This window comes from Belonocnema kinseyi, chromosome 3 (assembly GCF_010883055.1).
Source record: "Belonocnema kinseyi isolate 2016_QV_RU_SX_M_011 chromosome 3, B_treatae_v1, whole genome shotgun sequence".
In the NCBI taxonomy this organism is placed as follows: domain Eukaryota; kingdom Metazoa; phylum Arthropoda; class Insecta; order Hymenoptera; family Cynipidae; genus Belonocnema; species Belonocnema kinseyi.
Genome location: NC_046659.1, coordinates 46,343,228 through 46,362,537, shown reverse-complemented (window position 1 = coordinate 46,362,537; position 19,310 = coordinate 46,343,228). Strand labels below are relative to the sequence as shown.

General features: G+C 36.5%; 1 protein-coding gene across 2 annotated transcripts in view; it reads right to left on the bottom strand.

Annotated features, from left to right (window-relative positions):
* The window catches only part of LOC117169060 (protein tumorous imaginal discs, mitochondrial-like), a 121,073-nt gene that overhangs the window by 37,141 nt on the left and 64,622 nt on the right, over positions 1-19,310 (bottom strand). The window contains exons 4-5 of one of the 2 annotated variants that reach the window (XM_033355163.1): positions 4,408-4,852; positions 3,823-3,907 (exon numbers count right to left, since the gene is read on the bottom strand). In XM_033355163.1, the coding sequence (XP_033211054.1) occupies positions 3,834-3,907; positions 4,408-4,852 (519 nt within the window). In that variant the 3' untranslated portion in view covers positions 3,823-3,833. The remainder of the gene's footprint in view (positions 1-3,822; positions 3,908-4,407; positions 4,853-19,310) is intronic. The other variant, XM_033355162.1, reaches the window with a different exon arrangement.

Sequence of the window (19,310 nt, the reverse complement as noted above, 5' to 3'; positions counted from 1 at the left end):
TCTCAATTATTTCACATTATTGTGAGTTATCTATAAAAAGATATGCAGGAAAAAATTTAATTTTTTCAGAAAATATTTTTCCAAAACTGCATCTCATTACGCATAATTTCGATAAAATAAACCTTGATATCAATAAAATCGCCAAAGTTATGAGAGTTAAAAAAAAAAGATCAAAATCTTCAATTTTGAATATCTTCCAAGTTTTTTGAATTTTTCAAAAATCATTTTAGAGTTTTCTTTTGACAACTCAAGAGAACAAATACTGAAATTTTCAACAAGATTGTCAACAATAGCCTGAATTCTTCAGATGATTTGACATGGAATTGCTCAACACATGAATTAAATTTTTTTTTCGCTTGAAGTAGGATAATTTTTTTTCTTTTTTTTCTATTCTTTAAGAATATAATGCAAACAAAATTCAATTTTTAAATTTACTTAATGTTTAGGTAACTACCGAAATAATGTTTATTTTTTCAATTTCTTTGGCTTGTTTAAAGGGAAATATCAATATTCTGAACTTACAAATAAGACATAAAAATACAAATTTACAAAATCATAAAAGGAGTATTGAGAATAATTATACTGTATATTTCAAGATGATGTAATGCTGTATTCTTAATTATCGTTTTTATCCTTTTTCAAACCCCTTACTAAAGCATAAGGATTTTTCTAATTTTTATGACTTGATTATGTTAAGTTCAAAACTCGGCAGAATAACTTCAAAAGAGAATAGTGATAATACTTACCTTTTCGTTGTACAAATTAAAATTAAGTATCTCTCAGGAATAAAAATCACATTACTCAAAAAACAAGAAACAACACGTTAGTGGCTGGGCACATTCAATGCATTAAATTGTCATTAAACAGTTGAACGAGCCGAGCAATCCCGAGTTCAATCGAGCCACGAGAGGACCATAAATCACAATGTCTATGACAAACGATGTTCATTGGCTCTGATTCGCGCCTTTTTTCAAAAATGATTAACTGCATTTTTCAAATAGGATTAATTACGTTTTTCAAAGTTTGTATATTATATGAGAAAATATAATTCTACACAGAAAATAAGAAATATGAATTTATGCGAACAGAATTCCCGGATCTTTTCAATAATTCCCAGCATTTTCCCGCATTTTGCAAGGTCTACAAAATTCTTGGCAAATTCCCGGATTTGCCGGTCGCTAGACATCCTGTCTTTAAGGAGAAGATGAAGAGGAGTTAAGAAACTTGAGGAGGGCTGAGTGAGAACCCAGTACTTTTTCTTCCAATGCGGGAAAAGCATTGAGTGATTGACCAATCATTTTAACAGAATGAAGAACACTAATTAGTAGACTGCATACATATATTCTGTGCACTATCAGAGTCAGAGGCAGTCTTCAATGAATGTGATTCTACGTTCCCGAGAGCTTTCCTCCATTTTATCAGTTAAAAAAATCAAAACCTTGATCTTCAGGGAAGAGAATCAATGATCAAAAGAATCAAGTTAGTAGAGAATTAATTCAAAAGATCGATCTTTTTGTCAAAAAAGATCGATCTTCAAAACATCGAATGAGAATCGAAAATCCCTAGTCGAGCCTGTAAGTACAAGGAAAAATGTTTGAAAAAGGGAGGAAGTAAGCTGCTTAGGGAGTGTTGGCGGGAGAAGGAGAGGAGCGGGGAAGGTAAAAGTTTAAGGTTGGTAGAGAAAGGTATTTTAGAAGGAATGGGCTGCAGAGGGATGAAGGTAGAAGGATGCACGAAGAGGAGAGAAAGGTTTATGTGGCGAAGAAGAACAAGATGGAGCGAGAGAAAGCAGAAGGGGAGGAGAGAATAAAAGGGTCAAAGTTCAACGGGAATTATGGGTGGATTACGCCAAGGGAAAAAGCGTAGTATGTGTGTGAGAAAGGACAGAGAGGAAGTCAGGAGCTTATAGCGAGGATAAGGTGTGGATGCATGGAGGGTTTTATTCATGGACATAGGAAACACGGGACTAGGCATGCCATCCAAACTTGGGCGAGCTGGGTAGAATCCACGGGAGGGGGGAGAGCCTCCATCTTACGATGTGCCATTTGATGATGCGCACGAGCATTTTTGTCGACAAACTGAGCGTGAAAATATAAACATGTGGGCACTGCCATGTTTGTCGCGGGACATCAAAAGGTGGTGGACCTCCCCCCTCATTGCATCAGCCCCGCAATGGCATGCCTAGTCCCTTGTTTCCTATGTCCATGGTTTTAATAGGTTCTGGGTTCCTAGAGAGAAGAGAATATTTCAATTCTGCGGTAAGGGGTATGAAAGGGTGGAACACTGGCTTGAGGATAGCGAAAGAGTGTAAAGGAGTAAGATAAGCATTGAGATATTACTGAATAATATAGGGTATAAAAGGGCGATTGCATCGGTGAAGGGGGTTTTGGATGAGATTGAGAAAAAGAGAAAAAAAGGAGGAAGAAGAATGGAGAGAAAAATATTGTAAAGAGGAGAGGAAGTACATGTAAGCGAAATTGTAAATAGGTTACATATTGAGTAGGTAAGTATCAGGTAGTAACTCTGAAGGCAAACAATGATATTGCGAGGCAAGGCGAAAGATAGGGATATGCGTGCGAGGCGAAGCGAAGAAGGACTAAAAGACAATAATAATAATAATTTAAAAAGTATTATATAAATGACACAAAAGTAACACTCGTTTAAAAGTACACTCAAATCCCGATTGAAGAATACCTGGTTCACGAATTCCTAGAACGAATCACCCCGCAGATTCGAATTTGAGAGAGGAGATCCCTTAAAGTTAATCATTTTCATTATTGCAGGGTTTTTGTTAGAAGTCATTTTATCGTGTTACTACAAACAGTAGTTTTTCATGGAGCAAATCAATTGTAGAGAAAAGCTTCATGCACAAAATTATCGTTGAGTACGTGATGAAAGCAAGTGTAATTGAAATATTCGACAAGTTGTTTAAATTTATGCACGCAGGAATTTTGTTTTGTTTGCTCGCATTAAATTTATGAAACTCTTTTTATAAAAGAAATGGGTTTAAAATTTGTATATTTATTCTTCGAAGCCGTGAGAAAATGATGGCGTGACCTAAAATTGCGAAATTTACACATATGCACCTGTACACTTGCTTGAATTTAAAGTGCCTATTTCCGTTTCTGCATGTAATAGAAAAAGGTATAACAAATTAAATGGTATGACTTGAATGAATGGTCGTGCTTGAATTAAGGAACGGCTCAAGAGGTCGTTGCGAAATGTAAGTACGGTAACGTTGGGTCATATAATAATTTTAGTACAACTTCGAAGAATATGCTTACAAATTTTGACACCTTCATATACTCAAAGATAATTTCTTGCAGGGATCTTTTTTCTGCAGCTAATTTGTTCAATGAAAAACGACTATGTGTTGCAACAGAATAATGATTTAAGATTTATTTGAAAATCGAAACGATTACGTTTCTGAAACACAGCTGGTTCCCCTCATCAGATTCAAAATTCAAATCCAGTTACAGGTCATAGAAATCACACATTAGGAAATTCACATGGGACAAATTTGCTTAAAAACTGTTTTAGGATCTAATGAGAGAAATCAGCTATGTTTTCAAAATGTAATCGTTTCGATTTTTAAATAAATCTTAAACCATTAGCTTTATATTTATAAAAAAAAGTAATTAGTAATATCTCAAGAATGGCACATTTTCCAGCGATGTGCCACACAGTTATGGATTCTAAAGATGATTTTACGTAAGAATCAGAAGAAAAATTAAATGGGCCTCTTCGATCAGACGGAAGTAGAGCTGGCGTCTCGAATAATGTACCTGTACCGAAAATTCAGGGACATAACATAACACTCACCTATTCAAATCTTATCCGAATATCGCCTTCTTGACCTTATCGAGTAGACCTTCGCCGCTATTCGCTTGAGTTTTCTCCGACGTGCCTAGAAAAATCAATTCTTCTTCGAATTCATATTCTACACGTAAATCTCATCTTAATGAACCTCTTCTTGAGTATATCTCACTGAGGTTCGCTTAAAATCAGACGCGTTAAACATTCAAGAATCTCTTAACATTGTTCGAAAAATTTTAGTTTTAAGAGATTGATTTAAAGGTTGATGAAACTAAAGGCACAGATACGGCTTTCTAAAAGCTTTATTCAAAAGAATACACGAACACGTGAGGAAACTCAAGCGATGCTATATTTAATCAAAAGAACTTACAATACTAGGCAACGATCATTGCATCGCTGGCACTGATCTTGAACTTCAAAATATTTAAATATAGGATTCGTATATAAAGAAGTCAATTTAGAATTTTAATTCGGAAATTTTCTCCAAGATATATACATTAATTATCCAAAGTGACTAGCCTATTAGCAGTAGTTATAGTTTCGCAGCTGTGCAATGCTCGTAACATCAAACTTTATTTCGGTTCTCCTTACCATCCTTTTTCGATGCCACGCCGTGAACGGTTCCAGTTGTGTCGGTTTCAAGCTCTGCATAGGCTTGTAAAAGAGCTTTTTGTTTTTCTGTCAATTTAACAGGCACTGTGATTTTGATATGCACATAATGGTCGCCATATCCCAGGGAGCTCATTTTTTTCAAGCCCTTTCCGGAAAGTCTGATTTGGGTGTGAGATGAGGTTCCAGGTTTAATTTGAATTGTTTGCTCTTCGTAGACACCGTCGATTCTAATTGTACCTCCGAGAACTGCTTGTGCAAGTGAAATCTGTGCATCTGTGTGTATATCCGCGCCATCTCGTCGAAAGTACCTAGACTTTTCGACGCGGAATGTTACAAAAACCTCCTTATTTCCAACAGCCATTCGGACAGTTTGTCCATCCTCAACGCCAGCTGGGACCGGCACAGTAACTTTTTTTCGTTGTATCTGTAATGAGTTAAAAATTAATTAGTGTCTTGTATTAAGTAACTTTTTTCACTTATTAATTGTACACTCTCCTCTATTTTCACATTGTTGCATAGATTTTACGTGATATGTTTTGTAAATACTGCATAAACTTCTAAAAATTATATTATATATTTGAAAAAAATGTTGAATACTTCATTCCTGAGAAAAAACTATTTTGAAAAAAGAATAAAAATGGAAACAGTATTAAACAACTTTCTAACCTTCACAAAATACATTCAGAAAACAGCGTTACAATCAATTCTTTTGGCCAGCCAGCCCATCAACCCATCCACTAAGGTATCTGATAAATTATATCATTAAAAATTTAATTTTCTAAGTTTTTCATTACTATATTTGCAGCAGTAGCTAATATAAGAGAGCCCATAGACATTTTAAAAGTTTTCTAATAGAATTTATGATTAACTTGACAGTATTAGGAATTTAGACATAATTCTAAAGCTTTTTCAACGTTCCATTTTGTTAAAGATGTGTGTTCTTTTAATTTTTTACATCTTTTATCAATAGAGTCTACAACTAATTTCCATTAAATATTAGTACACATTGAAAAAATATCAAGAGATATAATAGTGAAAATTTTAGGAATATAATTTTTAATGTTTTTCTTAAAGTCCCAGCTCTCACGTATGTGATGTGCTGCTTTTCCTACAATGTTTTGTAAAGATTTTACCAGTGTTTTTGATAACTGGAAAAAAAGTGAACCAGGGAAAGAAGTCGTCTCAAACGAACTTTACAAACTCATAAGTAGATTTATCTTCTAATAGTTATAAACCATTTTCTATATAATCATTTGTATTCATTACGAGACTTCGTATTTATCAATTTTTGTCACAAATGTATTTAAGTCTGTAAGCATTTTTTATTCCAAATTGTTCCACAACTGCTTATATTTTATGTGCTTTTGTAGAATATTTTCACCTCTACAACTAAATAAAAATCTTCTTTAATTTTTCTTCCTCGACATGTAAAATGAGAGTCGCTTCGATTCATTCACGATGTTTAAAGTTTAAGAATCGTATTCTTAACGGAATTCTTGGTAGAATCCATTGAAGTTGTTCATGATGTTTATGTTTTAAGTCCACTAAGTTTAATTATATAAATTTTTTAGACTGGTCCATAATAATGAAAATTTTAGAGGGCTTTACCTGTATACTGATGTTAACATTTATTAAGCGAGTACGCGTGTCGAAATGGCCAAGCTGTGTTATAAGGTATCATATTTGCGGCAAAATATTTTTATAACAAAACTCGACGTCAATACTAAGCCACCACTTACTGCATAAGCATAATGTAGGTCCCAAAGTGCCGAATTCAAATTAAAAGTACATTACTGCTTAACCTATTACAACATTTTACAAACGTAAAGCTACCTTATTTCATTTATCTTAACTTAAAGTAATCCTTTTGTTTTTCACTTTAGTGAGTTCTCCTGCAACAGCAGCGAACTTGAATGGGCCACCAAGGAAACGGAAACGGAAAATTTTTGAAGTATACTCTACGGAACGTCGCGAAATAATTACTCGAGCAACAACTAAACTGATAATTTCAAATCACTTTTGGGAATTTTCTGTAATTTTAAAGGATTCATTGTTTTCTAGGGATTTCATCAGATTTTTCAGACTTTCATGAAATTTCTAGATTCTTCATTTACGGAATTTCATGAAAATCACATAAAAGAATTTCACAAGATTGCAATCAAATCTAAAAGATTTCTAAGGATGTTATCAAATATTACGGCAGTTACTTTTTTGCTGTAAAACTGATAACAATGCTGCCAATTATGGTATATTTCTGTTAAATAAATATTATTTTTCAGCGAAAATAAAAACAATTGGTTACAGAAATGTCCGGGAATTATTAAAATAAAGTCTAACGGCTACCATGAAAAATAAAAAGTTATTTCTCACATTCTTTAAATTAAGGCACATTAAGAAATAATTCAAATAAGTTGTTATTTTAATTCTTGATGGGTAGTGAATGGAGTCTCTAGATTTCACTGCACGAAATTGATAAGTCCATCTTCCATTAAACATTTTTATTTTAACAGATACAAATTCAGTGCATAATAACAACAAAATTAATTGAATTTTTAACAGGAACATGAAAGCTTAATTTAAAAAAATCGAAAGCCTAAATATAGTCCTTATTATGGTTCAAGGGTATTAAAAAGTTTATAGTGTCTGGATATAGGCAGTTTCTTTTTTCTGCTATGGTCGGCCCATCTGCAGAAAACGTAGTAACGGATTTCACCGATGACGAGGGTAAGGCCAACATTTTTTTGGCTAATTTGGCTATTTAAGGGTACATCAATTCGTGATTTTTCCACCACTCTAGAGCATACACATCGTAGTTGGTTTTAATTTCAGCTAAATACATTTTATACTGCATTTGAGGACTCTTATTATTCGATGTATTGTTGAGGAGAAAGTCAATGGCTGATTTTTTTAACTATTTGAATTGTCCGTTTCGTCAGTTGATATATCTGCAGCCATTTTTCAACATTTTGTAAAATTTGTTATCTCCCTTTATCCGTAAATTCAGCATGTAATAATTTCTTATGTCTTAAGATCTAAGAAATTGGCAATCTAATGAACGGAAGCTGTTTTCAATTCATCATTATCCATTTTAAAAGCCAATCTTAATTGGTCTTCAACTTTTTCCTTGAATTGTTTAACGGATTTGTCATCTGATTCTTCAATTATCAAGCGATTCCATAAGATGCCTCCAATGATTGGTCGAACCGCAGAAATTGTGACTTCTGAATGAGTGCAAAGTATTTTAATTGACAATTGAAATGGAAAAGAAGAGTTACTAAATTTGTGTCAAGTTTCCATTGAATACCAGACAATTCATATTGCCCAGTTATGAATTCTTTTTCCGCGTTATCAGATAACACCGCAGCAATAGGTATACCATTTTCTATACATGTATTAAACAAGCGATAGATCAAATCCAACCTATCAAGGTGTCCTTCTATCAATTTTCCAGGTGTTGTTTCTAACATTATCTGTTTTTTTTTCAAGGATGACGCTGCTACATTAGATTCTTCAAATTAGCGAACTACTTTTTTAACATGGGTATACACATAATCGAAACCCTCAAAAGAAATCAATGCATTGTGAACACTATTTTGAATCAGCTCAGTTGCACAAGGAATGTAATTTTCAAACATTTTTTTTTAAAGCTGACGTCTGGATGTTGAATGCATTATGAACAATTGCACAGACCTTATTTTTTAAATCCCATTCATTAATCAAAAATTTTAGAGCTAAAACTTAACCGGTTTCTGATGGATTATCTTCCATCCTTTTACAAGAAAGAGACAAAACCTTTAACTTACGATGCATATTTATGCAATGGAGTTTTACTAATAGATATGGATTATTTTTGCTTCACAGCCAGTCATCTATGGAAACTGTTGCTGGTTTGAATTTAGAATTATCATCTCTTATTCTCTGTCACATTATAGCATTTTCCAATTTTAATCGCATCAACATGGTGCTGTAATCTGGAATTACGTAATCAGGAACAACTGCACTGAGAAAATCACATAGACCATCACTGGAAACGATTGATATCCATAATTGTTCTTTTTTAGTCATAGAGCTTAACGCCTTCGATATCTCTTCCTGATGAACCACTAAAAATTTTTGTTTTAAAACAGTGATCCGTTGCTTTTTCGAAACTGGGGCCAACTCACAAGATGCATATTTTTTTTTGTCCAATTTCCGCGACTGAATGATCTTGATCAATATCTTCTTTTTCATTTAAACCAAAAAGGGCATGGAATGAAATTTTCTCATTAGGTTAGTTTTCACATAAAACATGGTGGTATAAATAAATCAATGAATAAACAAAGTCAATATATTTACCAGTAAATTAATACATAAATAATACATTTTTGTGAATTTTATATTTGAAAGAGAGATGAAAACATATTTTGGAAATGCTAAATTTCAGTCCATTTTTCTTTACTTTATTTAAAAATTTAAAAAGTTGGTTAGAATAATATTAAAAATTGTAGAAATTAATAACTCAGATAAGCAAAAACTTTTTTTCTTATTCTACCACCAAATTTCACATCTTAAATACATAATTAAATTCATATAATTACATAGGATTTACTTTTTTTGTATACATACAGGCCGACAAAGGACTATTATTTTCTTGCATTATTATGATAATATGTATACATGTATGTATGTATTTCATCTCTCCCTTTTACGGGTTTGAGGGCCTCCGCTCCCTGTACATATATTTACAATTCCTTCCTTAGTCTAACTTAACTTAACTACTACTTATATTGTACTCTTTCGCATTATGTAGGATCAACAATAGTAACAGTAGTAACATTAATTCTTAAAATGAGCGAGCTTCAAACCTACAGACTCTCTTAATTTGTCTAGCAACCACATTTTCTCTTCCTAACTCTTCTCTTAACATATATCATGGGCACCTCTAGTATACCCCCATTACCCATCTCAGAAATCGCTTATGCATGCTCTCTACTTTCATATGTTCCTTCCATCCCCAGATCTCCACACCGTATAAACACCGCTCAACCCAACGCATCAAACAACCAGACCCTCATTCTCCAATCGTTTTTAAACCTTCTCTTTCCTATACCCCATACTTGGCCCATTAATTAACTCGCGAATTCAATTCTGTTCCTCACCTGCAGCTCGTTTCCCCCTTCTGCCTCAAACCAAAAACCTAGGTATCAGGATTCCTCCACAATTTCCACTTTTTGTCCATTCATCTTCCAAACGTAACTTATTTTTCTCTTTCTATTTCTGAAGCATATCACCTTTGTCTTATCTACGTTCACTGTCAGATCTTTTGCTCCCACATACTCTTCCAAGATTCTCACCATTAGGTTCATCCCCTTCTTATCATCTGCTAACAGAACTACATCGTGCGCGTATGCTAGAGAGTATAGTTTGCTATTTCCCGAAACCGCTCCTACTTTCCTGTTCTCCAAACCTGACACATTGGAGTAAGCTATTTTCACGTTACTCTCTTCCCTTCCCTCTTCTTTCCTCTTCACTTTGTTTGCCCTTTGCCGTTTGGAAACCCCTCCGATTTATTTCTAGACTCTTTTTCGTCTCCCTTCCCCCTACCTTTCTCAAGACTTTTTCCTTTTTTTCTTAATTTTTCTAATTCTTCGTCCATGCACCATTCCTCCCCATTTATCCATAACTTGTCTCTCCCTATCCACACCATATAGCCCTTTCTCCTCTCTACCCAAGCCCTCTGCTCTATTTGCCATGTCCTTTTCCTCTCCCTCCATGTCAGATCTTCTTCAATTATTTCCCTTCATCCTCTCAATAATTTTTTTCCCTCCATAATTTTTTTTTCTCCTTCTCACTCTCTCACTTACTAGAAACATTACTTCTTTTCCTTCCTTCGTCCCTCCTATTCTCTTGACTCCTTTTACCCTGACCTGCACTCTGATGTCTCGCAAAAGATTTTTTATTTCCACTTCTCCCGTTTCACTCTCCACTTTTAATCCATTAATTACTAAGTTATTTTTCCTTTTTGCCCTTTCTTCCCCTTCTAATCTTCTTTCAATCTCACTGAGTCTTTTCTTTCATCTTTTATTTCCACTTTGGACGATTTTTTCATTCCCTTTAACTATTTCCTCATTCTTTGTTTTTTCCCATATGCTCATTCCTAATTTCTAGATTGCCTACCCGTTCTTCCAACTGGTTTATCTCTCTAGATCTTTGTTCATCAACCTCTCTCTGTCTATTCTCAATTCTCTCTAGCTTACCCCAAACCTTGTCTTTCTTCACCTTCCAGCGTTTATCCCATTCTTCTCCTTTTCTCTTACACTTTCCAATTCCTGCCTCACATCATTTCCCTTCCTATTCATATCCCTATTCATGTCAACCAATCTCTTTCTTGTTTTCTCTCTAAACCCTTTTATGAGAGCTTCCAATTTTTCAAACATCCTCCCATACCCCCCTCCCCCCCTCTCTCTGGTGTTCTCCGTTTAACTCTAACTCTCTTGTTATCCTTGTCCCTTTCTACCTCATCGTCCACTCCCTCTCTTTTCCTCTTTTCCTCCCCTTCACTGCTAGTCCCGCTTGCCTTTTTTTGCCATTCGTCCAGACTTCTGTTCAAACCCGCGTTGCCTAGCTTGTTGAGGCGCTATACATTTTAGGGTCTTTCGCGTTGCTTGCCCGTACCTGAGTCCGCTACCCTCTCCTCCCTGGTCGACTTCTCGACACTTTCATCACCGCTGCTGTCACTGCGATCAACTTCACCCTTCCCTCCACTGCGCATGCTTTCCACTACGTCAGCTGTTGCTCCCACTACGATTTTCTGCTCTGTTCCATTGTCCAGTGACTGTTGCCCCTTGGCGCCAGTTTGTGAACGTCGCGTCGTCGGCATCCTACCTTGCCCACAGCTCCGTGAAGTCTCCAGCCTTTATCACCTACCTCTTGCCCCCCCCCTGACCAAGCAACTATTTTCCTACTCCTAACCTCAAAAACTTCACACGCTCCAAATTTTCACTTCAAACCACTCACTTTCACCCTTCACAACCTTTGCCTTCACTCACCCTTCTTCCTTTACACTCTATCTCCGCACTCTCTGCCTTTTCTGCATCCACTCACCCTTATTCCCTTCACCAAAGCCAAAAATACACCACTTGACAAAAAAGAGTTCTTTCGCGATCGGTACTGGAAACGGAAGCAGGGAACACAGGGTTCCATTCAAGGGTTCAAGTCGGGAACAAAGGGTTTCATTTTGGCATGTCAAGACTGTGTTATTTCGACTTTAGGATATCGTCGCCACATTTTTGGTCAATACATTCCCTATGATAGCTGCAGAGCGTGCCATGCACACCCCGAGCATCTAGGACAGATACTATCTCGTTGTCCAACTCATGCGGAAACGACATACTTCTAAAGTCACAATGCGGCATTAAGAGTGCTTTTATAACCATCCCTGTTACTCTTATGGTATTAACTTAAATACCGCTCGGCTAAACGCTCCTAGGGAAATCGCGAGCAGGCATAAAATAGAGGAAGAGTGATGCTTCAGGGTCCGTAGAGACATGAACATTCAGGTTTCTCTCGAGCCTAAAGATTTGTCTAAACTAGATAACGAGCTTCGTGAAGGGTTTCTGAAGAATCCGAACGCTTGAATATAAACTCGGATGTGTACAATGCAGCGAGAGCTTCAGCAGATTCAACCCGTAAAACAAAACCAACGTCTGATCATAAGATCCAAAGATGAATGCATCAACTCACTACAAAGATAGGCTGGGTATAACAGTGCGCGTCCCGCATTCAGTGTGTTATTTCCTATAAAACATCTGGTAAGAATTGCAACGCCAATGTTCGACGTTTCGCGAGCGAACTGCAGGTCCTTTATCAGACACTGAACAAATCAAAGCTGCTGACTATCAGGCAGCATATGGTTGACAGAATACGGGTACTATCTGACGCTAGGAGAAGTCTATAGCGGAGAGAGAGGTGGATCAGAGAAAACCAACAGTTTTTCTCTGACTCCTCTCGACTCTTCAAAGACCCTCCAGTTACTGTCGATCATCCACTCAAACCAGAGAAGGTCGAAGCATTCTGGAGAGGAGTACGAAGTTCGTCATTCACTGAAAGAAGAAATCACGAGACAAGAACTATTCCGCTCCAGGGCCATATGGTATCAAGAAGAAGCTTCCTTTAACCCATCAGCATCTGGCCCGCATTTTCACTTTATGCCTAAAGTCGGAAGAGCCTATTGGAGAGCGGTTGATTAAAGGTCGCACAGTACTCCTGCCAAAGAAATGCGACTTAGCAGCGCAGAAGAATTACGACTTAGCTGCACAGAAGAATTACAGGCCAATAACTTGTCCGAACGTTCTGTATAAGATCTTCACAGCTATCCTAAATGATAGGATTGTTCGGATAATTGGACTGTGTAGCAAGAAATGTACGGAGAACGCGGCTCAAAGAAAGGCGTAGCAGGATGTCGGGAGAACCTGCTCATCTATAGATGTGTCTCCAAAGACGCAGAATTCTACCAGCGCGACTTATTAATGGCCTGGATTCATTACCTTCTCGGTAATGAATCCAGGTCTTTCGAAAAGCTTAAAGGTTCATCCACCCATTATGAGGTGCACAGAGAGATTCAAGCCGCTTTGGAAAACTAGACTTACTATCTTACTTGGAAACAATCGTATGAAAATTAAAAACATCACCATTCCAAATGGTACTTTTGTATCAAACCTGTTAATCGAAAGCGTAAGATCACTCATGTAGGACGACTACACAAGTGAAAAATGTAAAAAATAGAGAATTTTAAAAATAGCTCTGTATGATAACAGTTTTATTTTGTGTTTTCAATGTCGTCGACGATTTGTTTCAGGTAAAGATTTTAATCCATATATTCATTCTATCAGTGTGAAGTTCATTATTAGATGCGTAGAATCGAATTTTATCGAAAATCTATGTAATGAAACGCATACACTGCAAAAAATAGGTTTTAAACTTGCACTTGAAAGTGTAAATTTACACAGATTGGTAAAATTACCGACTGCGCGTAAATTTCTATTTTCTAACGAAAATTTCTACACTTTATAGTGATTTTAGAATCGTCCGTCTAATATTACACATTTGTGTAATTTTCGTGATTCCGTTTTTTTATCGCTCTTTTGTTCGCGTGTTATGAGCGAACGTACATTTTAGTTTGCAAACTTTATTGTTCACTTTCGGCGAAAGCATAAATGTGAATGACTGACTTTTAATTATAAATATTATGCCATATACGTTTGCTTGATTATAAATAATTTCTTAATATGATCTTAATGATTCAAGTATTTGAGGTTGGGTTGATATTTTGGAGAAATTCTCCACTTTCCGTTGTTCTATTTTACGTCACACATTAAATTTCAGTTCAGTTGAGAATTTTACACTTTTGTTCAATTTTAAACATTTCTATACTAATTTCACGCTGCTGCGCATGAGTCCACTTTTTACATACGTTTAGCGTACTAAAATCCCACAACCTTTTTTTACAGTGTAGAGATTGATGCCCCTTTGCAAAACTAGATTTACTATCTGATCTGGAAAATATCGCGTGACTACGAACAACATCACCTTCCATAGGGGCGTCTTTCAGCGTGACACCATGGGTCCTTTGCTTTTTTACATCACACTTCTGTCTGTATCTCTTTCCCTACGATATTATTCTGGATACCTTTGTGTGGCGACACTAATCATCGCGAGCATAAGGTCAGAGTGATTGAAATATTGTCAAGCAATACACAGGAGAGATTTGTATGGACTTTGGATTGGCCAAATGTGCAAGAATTTATCTTAAGAAAGGAAAGATTATTGAAATTGCCGAGGACGCTGAGCTTGCAGATATAAGTGTTATTAACCAGCTTGAAACTGGGGAGACCTATAGGTAGCTGCGCGTGCCTCAAAGTCGCATTCAGAACGCAACGTCAGTGAAGGGGTCTCCTCGAAACAGATACAAGCATCTTGTTCGGAGGATTTGTTCTTCAAATTTGTCGGCGTTGAACAAGGTATCTACGAATAACATGCTTGCCGTCCGGTTCTACTCTTCTCTTTTGGGGTGGTTCAATGAACAAAGAACGAGCTAGGAAAAAGTATCTCAATGCACGAAAACTTGCACCTTGAGTCGTCCATTCCACGACCTTAGGTGTCACGCCGTCAAGGTGGTTACGCAATAATGAATCTCGCATGTCTTCAAAACAGCTACATTCTGGGTACAGCACATATAGTCGCAAAGAGCTCGCAAATGGTAGAGATCCTCTCCTAAAAATAATCATGAGCTACGAGATCATTGGCAAAGGAGCGTTCCTTTACAAAGCCGCAAACCAGGCAACCGAGACCCTTTGCCTGAATTTCAACATCAGAAGTGAGAAAAGTGCATTACTCTATATGGATGCTTCTTTTCTAAAAGCCGAAGTGAAGAAAGCAGAGGTCCAATAATTCCGTCAAGAGCTACTTGACATCAAAATGCATAGAAACATGTACAGAAATTTATAAGAACAGTCCTTGTAAAGAGAGCAAACTTTTGCTTTTCTCAAATCATCAGGGCTTAATTCGGGAAGTATACAGAAAACGCATTTTATGTCAAGAAGTTACCAGTGATAGGTGCAGAACGTGTCATGCACACGCAGAGTACCTAGAACACATACTATCTGGGTGTCCCACCCACGCGGGAACTCCGTATCTCTACAGATATAATGCGGCCCTAAGAGTGCTTCATTACCATCTTTGTCGCTCTTGGCGAGCAATTCGAGGGGGATAGAGTCAATTGTCTAAAACGAGAAGTGCCAAATTTTCTGGAACTACAATTTTCGGACAACCGTCTCTAGCCGAATCTAACTTCAGTGCCAAGGGGAACGAGGAGGGTTGTCAGGACATTCAAATAGAGCTGCAACGACTGTAGCCAAAACATTCGGTTAAAGTAATTATCCTTGCGATAGGTGCTCTTAAAGGGACGAAACTAGTTATCCCGCGTGCCAAAAATACGACAAGGCACTTGCAAGATGGATGCAAAAATTTGTGATCCATAAATCGCTCCGTGTCCTCAAGACTCACAAAGCTTCAAAGAAAAGATAAAATTTTGAAAGTTTTTTCTGGAATTTTTTATTCATAATCATATATTTTACATGCAAGATCTTAAGATCTATGCTAAAAATGAAGAATAACTACACCTAGCTCTAGGATTTATCGGAAAATACTCTCAGGACACTGAAGAGACCTGCAGATACCTGGATGTGCCGCATTCAGGACGTAATAAATGTTTCAGACGGCAGATTTGGTCTTCCGAATTGACAGCGAGGAAAAAGTATCTACAAGAAATATGCTTGTCATCGCGGTGGTACTTTATTCATTTGATGCGGTTCAATGCACGAAAGCTTGCACCTTAAGTCGTCCATTCCACGACCTTAGGTGTCACGCCGTCAAGATGGTTACGCAAAAAATGAATCTCGCATCTCTTCAAAACAGCTACATTCTGGGTACAGCACATATAGTCGCAAATGTACAGGAGCCTCTTCTTAAAATAGTCAGACAGCACGCAAAAATGAGCAAAGGAACGTTTCTGTAAAAAGCGGCGGAGGAAGCTGCTGAAATACTCAGCTTTGACTTCAATATCAGTAGTGAGCAAAATACATCAAATCTTACCTACATCGATTCCTCACTCCTGAAACCCCGGATTAAGAAAGCACAGGAGAAAAACTTCCGTCAACATATCCTCGACAAGAAGATGCACGGTATCTTTCGCAGAAATGTGCACGATCAGTTGATTCTATGTGAGCTAACGTTTGCTTTCCTTAAATCACTCGGGTCGAAGTCGGGTATGGGGATTTCATTTTGGCATGTGGAGACGGTGTCATGCTCACTTTAGCATACCGTCGGCACATTTTCAGCCCAAATATTTCCGATTGAACAATTGTTTCTGTTGCGCAATCGAGGCCTGATATAGTTCTCCTTGACTTCGAGAAACGAACTATGTTTGTTAGCGAGTTTTACGCACCAGCTGACAAAACCATAGGCAAAAAATGTAAAGAAAGAGAGGTAAGGCGACATTATAAGGGAGTTGCGAGGGTTATTATATTATAATATATATTATTTTTGAAAATAAATCGTAAGATACACACATAACCTTTTGCATATTACTCCCTTAAATAGTCAATTTCTAAATAACATAATACATAATATGACCCTTTTTGCATTTCTTATCTCTCTTTTGGCACCTTCGTATTTCCTCGTCAGCGATATCCCATTCTTAATGTTCTCCAGTTCTAAATCTCTAGCATGATTATCCATTATGCAGTTTTTAAATTATATTTCTATATACTGAATGTCAGAATGACAGGTTATAAACAGGCTCCTAAAGGCCATGGGTCAGTATGCAATTAAATACAAAAATGTCGTTATTACATCCTTGAAATGTGATCAGCATTTTAACAATTCACGCGTTAAAGAACTTAACTCAAAAGTACCTTCTAAATCCCTAAACAGGCGTCATATTCGCCCTAACACAGGCAAATCCCTCGTCACTGATGGAACACACTCAAGCATACAGTAAAGTTAAACAGCGCGCATTTCACAGTTGTCAAATTTATTTTAAATGCTGTGAAAAAATGTTGAAAAAATTATTAGAATCAGTGGTAAAAGGTACGGTGGCAGCTTGATGTAAAGTAATATTTTTTAATAAATTCGAGATATTGCAAAGCGCTAGATTTATTTGCATTACATTATATAATAAAGCATTAGTATCTGATGAATAAAATGAATGTTAATAATATTTAAATAAAACATATCTGTTTCAGATAAAAATGACCAACAGAAAATGTTGTATTTGTTGATCGCCCCAAGGAGGCTTTCATTGCTTTCCAAACCCTACTAAAAGAAAGGAACTAAAAACTGTAGCTGAGATGGAACCTAATAAATGTAACACAAAATAATTTAAAACTAAATAGTTGCGAACCAAAAAATATTGTATCTATACATAAACAGACCTCTCAAGCTGAAATGTATTTCACCAGGACAAACTTTTTGACAGATAGTCCAAAGCCCTGTCGCTGAGGCTCTACATTCTCCACACTCACAAATAAACGATGTGTCCCCGATTTGCCCAGCTAGGCCGCACACAACCTCATTATTTTTTTAAACTGTAAGAAATGTGATAGCTAAAAATAATTAACATATTTTTTCATGTTGTGAGTAGCAGTAAGTGCATTTTTTAAACTCGCAATATCAATTCTGTTGAATATATATTTTAATTTTTTTTAAATCGTGCAACGCTGACGATTCCTCCAGTAAATTAATTCCAACACTTCAAATGAAATGTTTGAACAATTATCCCGTGATCTGCCTGAGTGAAACTTGGTTGGTAAATGAATGCGTGAAATTACCTCGATTTTTGAGTGAGTACTATGTTTATTATAGCCCTGCTATAAAGGAGGAAAGCAAGGGCCAAGGTAGTGGTGGTCTGGTTGCTCTAGTTAAAAATAGTTTAGCCCACACAGCCCATCGAAAATCATTAACTTATGGCTATTCATTAAACTAGTTTTTTACGGTAATTATACACTCTGCATAGGAAATTTTTATTTTTGATAAGCTGCTAACACTGAATTTTGAATTGACTTGTTACATAAGGTTTTATGTTTACTTGACAACGATTGCTCGTCGAATTTTAATGTTGTATTATTAGGCGATTTTAATGCTCGCATTGCCTCTCTCAATAGCGTGGACGGGCAAATTTTAATGAATATAAATTTTGCGCCGGTCTGGGATCTCTCGATCTTAAATTAAGTAGGCGGGGGAAAAGGCTAGTGGAATTACTCGAATCTCATAACTTCATTCTATGCCTTGGTCGTCCCCTCTTGGATAATCCCGGTCATGTTACGTATTTAGTGAGTATTGGACGCAGCACTACTGATATCATTTGGATTAGCATCATTTGCCTGAATTTGGTAGATGATTTTAAAGTTCTTAACCTATCAAACCAAACTAACAACCTACTTCTAACTGTTGACTTAAGCCAATCCAACCTTGTTTTGACGAATCTACTTCTAAGAAAACAAATTATTCTATTCCAGTACCAATATTTATAAAATGGAAAGAAGAGGACAAGGATACCTTTTTTAATGTATTGTTGCAATGGCCACTTATTGACATGAATAACAACAGTACAGGCGAATTATACTATACTTTTAAAGTATCAATAAAGATAGCCGCACAGAAGGCAGGTATGCTGATCTATAGGAATTCTGCTCAAATCCTTAATTGGGTGATTACGGAAATTTTTGCTTCAACTAATAGTGCGCTCATATTAACTCGAATCCGCCTACAGTACCATATACGGTACGCTTCTCACGTAAAACGAACATAGCGTTTGCTGCCGTTTTTTGAGATTAAAACCCGCACGCCACCGCCTTATATTATCGAGGTAACATGCCATAGTGGCCCTCCAGTCTCTAGAATTTTCATTAAGGAAGTTTAGAAGCCAGGTAACATCGTTACAACAAGTAGAACATCGATTTCACTGAACAAATCTATGTGAAAATTATAAAATGTTGTGTTGAAATTTCTTTATAAATTATTATAACTTGCTTAATTTTGTTACTTAAAAACTTAATTTAATAATGTCAAAGATATTATGTCCTTGATACGGCAAGGGATTAATTGCACCGCATACCGGTAGTTAGCGCGGCAAGCAAGTTTGTGGTTTTGCATATATATATATTGCTTTTAGTTCGGCAACATACTTGTAGAAGCACGATATGTAACGATTGGTTCCTCCACATAAGCGTAGAGGCGCGAGAGGCAACTACAGTCTGTCAAGTTAAAGCGTGGGTGGCTTTACTCGCAGTCGGTAAGGTGTATCGACATGATTTTGGTGTCAAAATATTAAGAAGAGCTCCCTC